The sequence below is a fragment of the Bidens hawaiensis genome, unplaced genomic scaffold (assembly GCF_021521415.1).
Source record: "Bidens hawaiensis isolate Kalapana, Puna unplaced genomic scaffold, B.hawaiensis_p1.1 tig00020951_1, whole genome shotgun sequence".
In the NCBI taxonomy this organism is placed as follows: domain Eukaryota; kingdom Viridiplantae; phylum Streptophyta; class Magnoliopsida; order Asterales; family Asteraceae; genus Bidens; species Bidens hawaiensis.
The window spans coordinates 7,412-19,238 of NW_027493238.1; the positions used below are offsets into that span (position 1 = coordinate 7,412).

At 33.3% G+C, this 11,827-nt stretch overlaps 2 protein-coding genes across 2 annotated transcripts; both read right to left on the reverse strand.

Moving 5' to 3' along the window:
- Positions 1-522: 522 nt before the first annotated feature.
- On the reverse strand, positions 523-3,912 carry LOC143562376 (serine/threonine-protein kinase 12-like). Its single transcript, XM_077050196.1, has 8 exons — positions 3,612-3,912; positions 3,430-3,522; positions 1,884-1,967; positions 1,701-1,792; positions 1,513-1,633; positions 1,337-1,416; positions 1,003-1,065; positions 523-919 (listed from the first exon to the last, which is right to left on the reverse strand). Exons 1-8 carry the CDS (start codon positions 3,867-3,869, stop codon positions 805-807), a joined length of 906 nt encoding a protein of 301 aa, XP_076906311.1. The 5' UTR covers positions 3,870-3,912; the 3' UTR covers positions 523-804.
- Positions 3,913-5,561: 1,649 nt separating this feature from the next.
- Positions 5,562-11,245, reverse strand: LOC143562377 (pyridoxal kinase-like). Its single transcript, XM_077050198.1, has 12 exons — positions 11,127-11,245; positions 10,952-11,045; positions 10,164-10,449; positions 9,945-10,028; positions 8,983-9,056; positions 8,684-8,748; positions 8,480-8,552; positions 8,293-8,358; positions 8,144-8,200; positions 8,012-8,056; positions 7,875-7,928; positions 5,562-5,825 (listed from the first exon to the last, which is right to left on the reverse strand). Exons 1-12 carry the CDS (start codon positions 11,216-11,218, stop codon positions 5,685-5,687), a joined length of 1,131 nt encoding a protein of 376 aa, XP_076906313.1. The 5' UTR covers positions 11,219-11,245; the 3' UTR covers positions 5,562-5,684.
- Between the last annotated feature and the right edge of the window lie 582 nt (positions 11,246-11,827).

Here is an 11,827-nt window from a genome sequence, read left to right on the forward strand (position 1 = left end):
CTGCTCGCCATACTGTTGTCAATGAGCTGTCGTATCTCTGGTCAGATCTTTTGCCCATACCTCGTCAGGTACAGTACAAAAGATCCTCCAGTATCGTACGGACTGGCTCATTTGGGCGGGAGTATTCCCCCTCCCGCCTTTGTGCGGGATTGTTCCCGGCTTTGCTCATTCCTTCTTCAGGTGACTACTGAATTATTTGAGAGCTAAGTGCCTTGTGCGTGTAGCCTTGCTGCGCGGGTGGCCTTCCCTGATGGCTTGTATCCGCAGCTGCGGGAACAGGCGGAGTACTTCACCATTGGGAGGCATTTCCTGCGGGAACAGCTTGCGTACTGCGCGTAAGGACGTCACGTCTCTGAGCATGGTGGGTCCTGCGGATCCAGTTGGTTTCCGCGCAGACGTCTCTCTTCAAGGTGAGTCATGCGGGTCCAACTGGGCTCTGCTGGGACCTACCTCTTCAATGACCCTCATCTCTTTTACCTTTTTTTTAATTTTGGCATTATATATGAATGATTAAGTTATCACACAAAACACATTATTAAAACTTTAAATAAAAACGAATTCAACCTAAAACTTACCTAAGCCGAATTATACTAAAGCTAAACTTGTGAATTTCTTGTCAGGGGACAGTGTGACACCCCTAATATTAATATTAGAAAGAGCGTATTGTTAATACCTGATAAAATATGAGTCCAAATGATTGGATGTCTCTTCCTTTATTGATTAGATGTCGGTTGACAGTGCTCGAATATTGTTGACCTAAAAACATGAAACGATTCACTGGACATGGGAATTTTACATAAGAGCTTAAGATAAAAGAAGCGGATGAATTGTACGTTCTTGATTCGGGTGTAGCTCATACAACATTTGGATCCAATATTCACCAATCTTCAAATGGCCACCTTCATCTTGCAATAAGTTTCTAAAGAAAATGCAAAATGAAGCTTTAGCTATGTTGTAACTGCAAATGTGATGCATGTTATGCTAAATGCTGCATAAACTTACTTAGGGTCCAGATGATTGTGAATTATTGGGCAGGGCTTGTGATGATGAAGGTAATTCATCCCCCTGTCAATACAATGTAATTATATTGTATGATCATATATTTCTTAAATAAAACAATAATTCAATTTGAAACAAAATTTCAAGCCTGTCTATAACATCCTATAACGACCAATATTATCAGCGTTACTCACTTTGAGTTCCCATATCGAAATATCTCCCATTCAAACACGTATACCAATGTGTGTGTATATGTAATGCATTTTCATGTCTTGATACGAATAATAATTGGTAGTGTGTACTAATTAAGACAATTAGTAATTGGGACGAACAATACCTAGCAATATCAAGTGCAAACCGCAAAGCTAGTGATAGATCAAGTCCAACCCTTTTGATCAAAATATCATACAAACTTCCCTAACAAAGAAGATTAACCGAAATCGAGACCATTGGATCATAAACAAAATATAGACTTGAGAGATAAAAAAAACTACATAAAACCAAATTGCTTACTCTTGGCAAATGTTCTGTTATAAGGATCATTTGTCCATCATGCATTATAGAACCAAGAAACTGCAGTATATTTGGATGACGAAGTTCCCTTAACTGTGTAATATCATTAGCCGACAAAACCCTAGGCACAACATTTGAAAAAAAACATGTTAGTTTCTAGTTTTAGTTGTAGGAAAACATATACAAACATTTTAACCGGGAAGTCTATCTGTCGCTCGATTATTGTTTTGACGACCCATGTTCCACGCCACTTGACCATTTCAGAGTTACCCATTACACCCTGATAAGAGGGCAAGAAATCACGATTACGACTAGAGTGATGGTGAATTAAGAGTGATATACACTATACATCCAATGTTCATGGTTAAAACCTGTTCAATCCGTTCTGAGTGTTCTGATTTAATTTCAGAAATGTCAATATTAACTTCCTTTGCATCTTCATCAGCAACAACTGTCTACACAATGAAAAAATTTATCATCATTTATAGATGCTCTAATCATATGAATAGTTGTTGAATTGTTAGCAAGTTCAAACAAATAAAAACATCCATACGCTTGGTTTGTTACTACAAGAAAACTATGTGTTTGTCATCGATTTGCTGCCATATTATATTTTTATCTTTACATTATAAGGTTTTCCAAAATATTTAAACACCCATTTTAATTTAAGTTAATGTCTAGACTCTAGACCGAATTTCAACCGTCTCAAATTTTGCAACCAGAATATTAGCGGTAGCTAATTTTGCGACTATTGTGATTTTAGTTGTAAATTCACCCCTAAGTTTGTAACTGATTTTTACGGTCACAAATTTCAATCGTAAACCTCACATTATTCAATAGCATCCATAATCATTTTCAAAATGCAGGGTCAAGTTATTCTATAGAAAAAAAAAATGAGAAGAATTTATAGACACGCAAAAAAATCTCTCAAAAAAATTTAGAAAAATATCATAACTCAAATTTTAATAAAAAACGAAAAAAATAAAAAACACAAACATGTTTCCACCGTCTTTCTCGTTCAGATAAAACTAAAAAAAAAACACATTGGTAAGTGAAAAAAGTCGTCGTGTCTTTTTGTTTATCATTGAGTTTTGTGTTTATTTTCGTCATCGATTGTGTCTTTTTTTCTTTATATTGTGTTATATTACTCAACATTGTGCTATATTTTATTCGGTATTGTATTATATTTTGTGATCTATTTTGTCTTTTTTAGTTATAATTGTGTCTTTTGTTCATTTTCGTCATTGCGTCTTTTCGTCAATTTTTTTTATTTTTTTTATGAACGGGAATGATGGCGGAAACATTTTAGTTTTTTTAATTTTTAATTTTTTTGAGTTATGATTTTTTTAATTTGTTTTTAAATTTTTTTCCAGGGTTTTTTGTGTGGTCACAAATCCTTCTTACACTTTTCATTTTTGTCTCTCTTTTTTACCCCAAAATGCATGCCTACTAAATACCATCCGTTTTAATGGTAGGAACTAGGAACCCGCTTTAATTGCTAACTATATAGCGTGGGTAGGTCTGTAAATAAATATCGGACGAGTATGAAGATGACCTTGTTTGTACACGTTAGTTTAAGTTTAACCAAACAAATTAATGATAATTAACAAACGGATTTTTTTATGTTTTTTATTGGTTCAAAGAAATTATGTTGTTTGCATTCGTTCATATAATCAATAAACGGAGCATACATAAATATTATAAAATAGTAAAAAAAATAAGAAAGACTATCAAACGAAGAAGTTTTAGTATTTTAAGATGGTGTACCAAACGTCCATGGACAAGCAAGAAGTTTGTTTATGTATTTTAGTAAATAAACAAACTTTTAGCCAAACAGTTTACAAACAGTATTTTTGTTAAGTTAACTCCGTGTACATTGTAAACAAAGACATAAAGTTTTGTAAAAAATAATATTACCATTGGACTGTTCATCACAGAATCCTTGCCTCCATTCACTTCAAGAATTCTGCATATATCTCTATGCCCATAAAGCCTTGCATCTGTCAACGGCTACAAATTAGCAACAACAAATATCATTAACAATTCAAAATCATTCAAGGCACTAAAAAAATCACAAACAAAAAATAAATGATCCTTACGGTTCGATTCCACCGATCATCAAGATTAACATCAGCTTTGTAGTATAACAAAAGCTCTACAATGGAGGCATGACCTTCACTAGCAGCCAGATGAAGCGCAGTTCTTTTATCATAATCCTGTACATTAGGAGATATTCCATCTCTCAGCATCAAATTAAGCCCAACCCTGTCACCTCTAGAAGCACAACTTAGAAAGTTGCCGATCCTTTGCATATCGAAATCGTCGGTGCTATCTTTTCCACTACATTTATATGCCATAGCGAGCTTATTATTATCAAGATCCTTAATTGCCTGAATTCGATATGATGGTTAATTTTAAGTGAACTACGGAAATTGGACTTGTATGTATAAGGAGTTAAAGAATGGGCGGGCAAGCCTAAGAAATGGTTTTGGGATTAACGATCATAGCTTTTGTCCATATCAGAGCATCACCAATGGACAATGCTAGAAAGATTGCATAAGTTTGTAATTTTTCTTAAATAGTTTACAACTAGCACATTTCGTCGCGCGTTGCAGTGGACAATATTATCACCGGTCACGGCCCAACTGGTGGCTAAAGTAAATTTTTATTCCGGGGCTTAAGGGTTTGTACTTTATAGTTTTGTTTATTCCGCTTCACATGTAATTCGATAAATAAGTTAATATAAAATCAAAATAGTTTGATTTTATTTAGACACGTTATTTTATAGCATGAGCTAATATGTAGCTTTATGACAATTTTAGATTTGTCTCTTAGAAGAAAACAAAACAAAATATACTTGTGAACTTAAAAATAACTTTATTGGATATTAAAAAAAGGCAATGTTTATTCACACACCGTTTTTGATATTCACACACCCTTTTAACACACATTTTATCTATTATGTACGCGCTCTCTAAAGAGAGAGATGGTGCATGAATAACACATCCCTAAAAAAAATCTTATGAATAACACCCCATACATTGAATATTTTCAACATGTATATTTACAATTATAATGCCCACGTATTGTCCTAATTAAAAAAAAAGGGAAAAAAGAGAGCGTCATAACCAATATAACGTTGAAATTCAATATTCTAAACTCGAAACAGTTTTTACTACAATTAATAACTATTATATACAATCAAGTTATTGAATTAGTTTTTATTTTAAGAAAAATGGAAAGTTTCTAAAACATTAACTTAAAATTGTTAAATTAATGGGTGTCTTTTAGAAAAATAAATGTTATTTAATTAGGAAACTATGAGGCCCCTTGAGCTGATTTCCCCCATTAAATGTAATTATATTAATTTACTAGCTTTAAAAATCTAATTATAACAGAGAGACATGTAAACAGGCAACAAGTTGCGTCGTCATCCATTTTTTAATGGCAAACCAGAGAGACATGTAAACAGGCAACAAGTTGCGTCGTCATCCCTTTTTAATGGCAAACCCAATTCTACTGAAAATAAAGTTATAGTTCTTTGTCGTCGATAAGTTACTGTACACGACCTGCTGAACTATTTTCAGAAACGTAATGGCTTCAGGGCAAGGGTTAAATATGGAATATGGACGTTGAGTCCGTAATCTGTGTTAGCGAGTTCGTTGGATTTAGTGGCTTCATAATTTAAATTTGATCCATTTGCATACGTTTCAATCTAGCTCCGCAATAAGTCCGTTAGATCCAAACATAGCTAGGATTCAATGTGAAAGAAGTAGGAGTCACCTACTCTTGGAAGGTTGGAAGGAGAGGTAGATCTATAGCAAGAGAATAATTCTTCCATGCATAAAATTATAGTCAAGTGGGTTTAGTGTAATAAACTAATACAATTAATCAACTTTGTATAAAAGAATGGTGAGACTAGAAATTTACAAGAGAGACTACAATCTGTTTGTGTCTTCTATCTCATATTTAAACCTGATGAGATTTAAATCTATTATGAAGACTTGTTTTAACTGACAAACGACTCGACGTAGATATATATCACGAAATAAATGAAAATTCTAGTTTGATTTAAGTAAAATCCTAGAGTCCATTACATGAATGTAGCCCTTACCGTTTGTATAAGAAAGTTTTAAGTGTTGTGATTATACCCGACTTGATTTTACATCATATTAATCATATAACTGCGCTTTGTAATTAATTTCAGGGTCTCGAATATCGTCTTGACTCTGAATCAATCTAATCTCCAAGCTGCTTGTTTGCGGATCATACCCAGCCTTTTCATAATCCTTTAACGTTCGACTCAGAACCGCCTGCACAGATTATTATTATAAACAAAGAAATAATTCAAATTAACCAAAATATATATGCTAGTTAATAGATTCAAAGTGCAAGTATATAAAATGCACAATATAAGATCCATATTTTAACCCAAGCAACCCATAGAATTGGGATAGACTTGCTTATTGCCCACAATAAGTACACAGGTAAACGAGCTGAACGATCAATGAACTATTCGTGAACCGTTCAGCAAAGGTTCGTTTATTCAATAAATGAACGAACACAAACAACGGTGTTTGTTCATTTAGTTAGAAGAACGAACATGAACACATGTGTCGTTCATTCATTTATGTTCGTAAACGTCCATTCACATTCATTCATTTAAATTTGTTTATGTTTGTTCTTTTACGAAAGTTCGTTTGTTTATATAACTATATAATTTTTTAGGTCCATTACAATTTAGTATAGCTTTATGAAATTAAAATATAAGTATATAACCCGTTACAATTTAGTCTAACTTTATTAAATTTTTAGGCATTGATGTTCACACTCACTTTTAATTGGTTTTCCACTCAGTGGAGAAAGTAGTGTAATTATATATACAACTAGCATTTACACCCCCGCGTTGCGACGGAGGTGTAAAACCTTGTATTTACATATCCACTCCACTCAAAAACATGAAGTTACCACCACCACCGCCTTCATTCGCCATCCCTCTCCCGCAATCAGTAACTAACGTTAACCGTTAAGAAAACTGAACAAAAAGTAGACGTAAAAACGTTGAACCACGCACGATTATTGCATCGTGTTAACACTCAAAAATTAGACCGAAACATAAAATATAGAAAAAATAACTAAGTCAACTTAACATCTACGCGTTGCGATGGGACTGTTAAACGGGAAAATAGACATAACGTTCAACCACACACATGCGTTGCAGCGCTTTAACTCGTTAAATTCAAGCGTAAACATTAAACATAATAAATGTAAAAGATGAAAATTATAGGGCACCAAAACTGAAAGTGGAAAAATATATTTTGTGAAATATTTGTAAACTATAAAAAAGTGTAGGGACCAAAAGTAAAAAAAATGAAAGTTACATAAAAATGAATATTACATGGTACAAACTTGGATGCACAATGTACAAAAGACTAATGCATGTTTCTCCCACTTTTGTTATTATATAAAATTAGTGTAATTATGTAAGTAATTATACTACGATGTAATTACACTAAGGTGTAATTACACTACACTATAATTACACTATGTTGTATATATAATTACACTACTTGATTCGCAAAGTTAGCACGTTAATTTAATTTGTATTTGATCCAAATCCTTCACTCGGTTATGTTTGTTCATCTATGATCAGTTATATTCGTTCGTTCACGTTTGTTTATACTGTTGAACAAACGAACTCATGCATTTTCTTGGCGAACGAACGCAAACAAGAAAACCTTGTTCGTTTAATTGTTCATGTTCGGTTGTAAGTTGTTTGTTTGGTCAAAGCCAAGCAAACAAACACGAACATGTCCCATTTGTGTTCGTTCGATTCGTTGCAACATAGTTATTAAAAGCGCACGCTTTTTGCACTTAAGCGCATTTAAAGCGCCAGGCGCATTAAGTGCGACTAGCATGCAACAGATATTTAATGCGCAGTCTTATTTTCCCAAACCTCCCATGCGTAATAAATTCTCTTTAATTATTTGTTTCTATTCTCTAGGAGTCCCCTAACACCCCACTATTTAAGGGGTTATATTATATCACACAAAATCATCAAGAAATTAAAAATTACCGGTTACTTTTGTTCTTATTTCCCTAATTTCGGATTTCTTTATTTACTATGCACTTTTTGGTTTTTGGTTGTTTTTATAAACTATTTTGAAGAATGAATGTATTTGTTCTTCATAAGATGTTCTATTTAAATTAAAAAAAAAATTTAATGTACGCTTTTTTTAAAAAAAATCGGGCGCTTTTTTTGCGCTTATCGCCTGGGCGCTAGACCCAGCCTCAACGCTTTCGAGCGCTTATCGCATTTGATAACTATAGTTTGCAATCCTTACAATAAGAACATGACATACCTGTAAGCTAGATACAGCAAGCTCGGCTGCTTTCTCAAGGTTGTTGGGATATTTCTGGAAGACAAATAAACTGCCTATAAGATATAAAATGTAACAAAAATAATAACAGGGGGGAACTTAATAAGAAATTGTGTTACATTGCTCCATCCAAGTAATAATGCAGTCGTCAAGTCTCCTGTCCCCTGCAGACACAAAAATGGAGACGTCAAACAACCTCGATGATCGCCAATAAAAGGTTTTGACTGAACAAGTCGGGAAAAAAGTCATACAGTGAAATATGCAGGGATTTTAGGGATCACAATCTTGAATTGCACAGGAGATTGACCCTATCATGGTTAAAAGTCAGATTAAAGAATGAATTTAAACTTAAGATTTAAAAAAGTTGTCTGCACAAACAGCAAATATCTACGAATGTAACCTTTTCTTTCTCATGACTTCCAATTAGAAGAAGAGTCCCATCGATGCATATGCTTGTTATCACAACCTGAGAAAGACATATTAGATACAACAGATGAACCAATAGTGAATGTGGTTTAACTCTAAGAAACTAATGCAATAGCATTAATAAAACTAGGTTTAGGAAGAACATTAAAGTCTATAGATACTAGAGTACTAAAAGATGAACCAGCCGCATGAAGATGCCTACACGCTTCCTGTCCATCTTGCTCAGAAGCAATTCTGCATATAAATAACTACTTTATAAGGATTATGGAACTATCAATAATATATGACCCAGAAACCACCTGTTATTTAAATTTCAAAAAAGCTATAATTGAGACTTTATAATCTAAATAGGATGCTTAAAGTACCTGAATCCAGTCAATTTTTCAGCTTCAAACTGATTGGGAGTCAGCATTGAAGCAACAGGGACAACCTACAGACAAAGAATAGGATGAGCTGGCAGTTAACTGTAAAATGGGATTAAAAGCACACTTAAAAAAGGAGGGATGAGAAACAGTATGTTTGTCACATGGAGAATTGTATGTATACATGAATTCTGGATTTTGATTAACTACTTTTATTGATTAGTCAAGTACTGAAGTTTGAAATACAAAAGCATTCATAAGTGTAATTGCATAATTGTATTCAGTGGGAACCAAGAGGATACCTTTTCCCGATATACAGCCACCAATTCTTCAGGGACATACAGCTTTCCATCATCACCCATCACTGGATCACAAACTGACAGGACAAACAGCATAAAACACACATTATATACTTAAAAACATCCCTCTTCTTGAATAGTCACAGATCAACTTCAACCATAAAAAGAACTAACTAAGAATTCAGAAAGTCGTGCCTAGAACTAAAACTAAACATGCATGTCTAACAACTTTGATTGATAAGTTAATTTAGGAACACTGGAATTTTTGGTACTCCTGTCAGTATAAAAACACTACTACACATTATTCTAAGAACTTGCTTAGAAGAAATGGGAATGTTATTTTGCAACCCAAATCCCTGAATAAACTTTGTGTACATTCTTCATGACATGATATTGTTGTTGAAGCTTACAACATGATTTAGGGGCGTACTAAAGAAATAAATCCTCACATGCTGATCAAATTCACATTGCAGCACTTAGTAGTAACATATTGACGAGGGAAATATTGACAAGATTTTAGATTTCTACAAATCAATCAAATTTACTTTGTAGAAATGCGTAGATCAGTAGATGACCTAGCATGTAGCGTCATACATGCAATTTACACTTGCAAGTTCTAGATTTTACAGAATAAACTATAAAGCACATGAAAAATCATCTACATATATGTGGATGTCTAAAGATGGAAAGGGCGCTACTCTAACAGTCTAACTTCATTACCAACCTATATCAATTTCACTTCATCAAAACTTCCAGCTGTCAAATTATTGGATATCCAGGTGCCGACTATCCCAATGTATTCACATTTTACATGACTAAAATCATTTATAATCATTCATGTATTCCTATAGGAATTTCTTTATGAAAAAAAAATCAGTTAATCAAATCATCTGAGAAAAACTGAAATTTGAAAATTTACTAAATTTTTTAATCAAAGATTCATGCCATATCAGTTAATGACTCACCATATGTAAGTGCTGGATTGATGGAGCGAAGCTTACTGACTACTTCTAATACAGTATCCAGGAAAGAAACTGAACCAATGTAACCTGTGAAAGCATCAAGAACAACTGATGTAAATTACTCAAACCAGTTCAAATCCAATTCTTCTAACTTATGTTAACATAATGATTTTCATTTTACAGAAAAAGAAAACTGAATAATAAGTACAAACTAGCAAGTACCTGTCAATAGATGGGTGTAGTATAACAGGTTATTGGCTTTTAGGCCTTCTATCAACTCCCAAAGTTGTTTTCCATTCAGAACTTGGCCCTTGAAAGTTGGATATCCTGCAATATATTTCAATTGATAAACCATGTACAGGTTGATAATTTGACATTGACTAAGAATTAAATAAGTAAATACAATAAGCTTGCCTGTGTGGTTTGAGAACTGCACTGACATGATTGGATCGACGTCATAACCAAGTAGCTGAAGTGGGAAGACAGCTGACTTATTGCCAACATAACCCTATTATTATAGAAAGGATAACACATTCTTAAGAGACTTAATAACATAAACCTGTCCAGGCTAGGACCCACTAGCTTAACATAATGTTAGTATTTCGTATCACATCACTTTAGATGGAGTTTAAAAAACATACTCTCGTGATACCTTAATTTATCAATGCGTATTTGAGATATACAAAACACTTAGCAGAATCTGAGTATTTGACAAAGCATATATTTGAATGATGATTGAGAATTGCTTCAACTGTTTTGAGTTTAATTTAACATAAAACTATCTAGATAACAAAAACAACCAAACACTAGTGCAATTAAAGTTTATCAGTATTTAACAGTTTATAAGCAATTATGCTACCCTGCAACAGAATACATATCAATCAATTAATTAATAATTATCCACAACAACAATCATCAAAATCAAGCAAACACAGTAGTTATCTGTAACCACACAGCATCAATTAATTTCCACTAAATATAAATAATAATAAATAATAATAAAAACGTACCTGAACAGTGTGGGACTGAATACTGAGAACCCTACCGGTTTCCGAGGGTAACGCTAGCGATAGAATCGGAGGTGCCATTGCTCGCGAATACTTACTGAATAATCAATTGAAGCAATTACGGTTACGTATAATAAGCTAAAAGAGTAAAATGTACGGACTGAATTGGTTTGTTTACCTGAAAACGGATAAGTTCCGGAATGCGATCGGTTGAGATGGAGAAGTGATGAGTAATGAATTATAATTATTATTATGTAATATGCTAATCATAAACCAGATAAGAGAAGAGAATATGAAGATGAAGATGAAGATGAAGACTCTGGGTTAATGTTGACTTGTGTTGTACGAAATCAAGAAGGATTTTGCATCGTCCATGCGAGTCGAGTGTAAAGATTTAGGGCAGTCGGTCAAAGTGACTGGTTGGGTTTCAACTCACGAAGATTATACTTACATACATATAATAATCTAATAATAAAAAAATAACCTAAGTTTCTATTGAATTCAACAATAATGACCAACTCAAGATTGTACCGGATATTGTTCATAGTTTATTATTATTTTTATACAGAATTACAAATTTTGTTCTTTAAACATATTCAAATTTTGAATCAAATTCTTTAAAATGTTTCTTTTCACTCTTTATCCTTTAATTGGCAACTTACCTCGTTTTTTGTCCTTTAACTTAACATCCATCCAAAATACCAGTTAAATCATAACATTTGCCATACATTGAGGGTAAAACAGTAATTTAGTCCTATAAATTAAAAGAGACTAATTTAATTAATTATATATAAAAATAAATAAATTGGCGGCGGCGGCGACCGTTTTTTAAAAGATCTAGATATGGAGGTGGGTGGTGGTGGTAATGGAGAGGGGGGA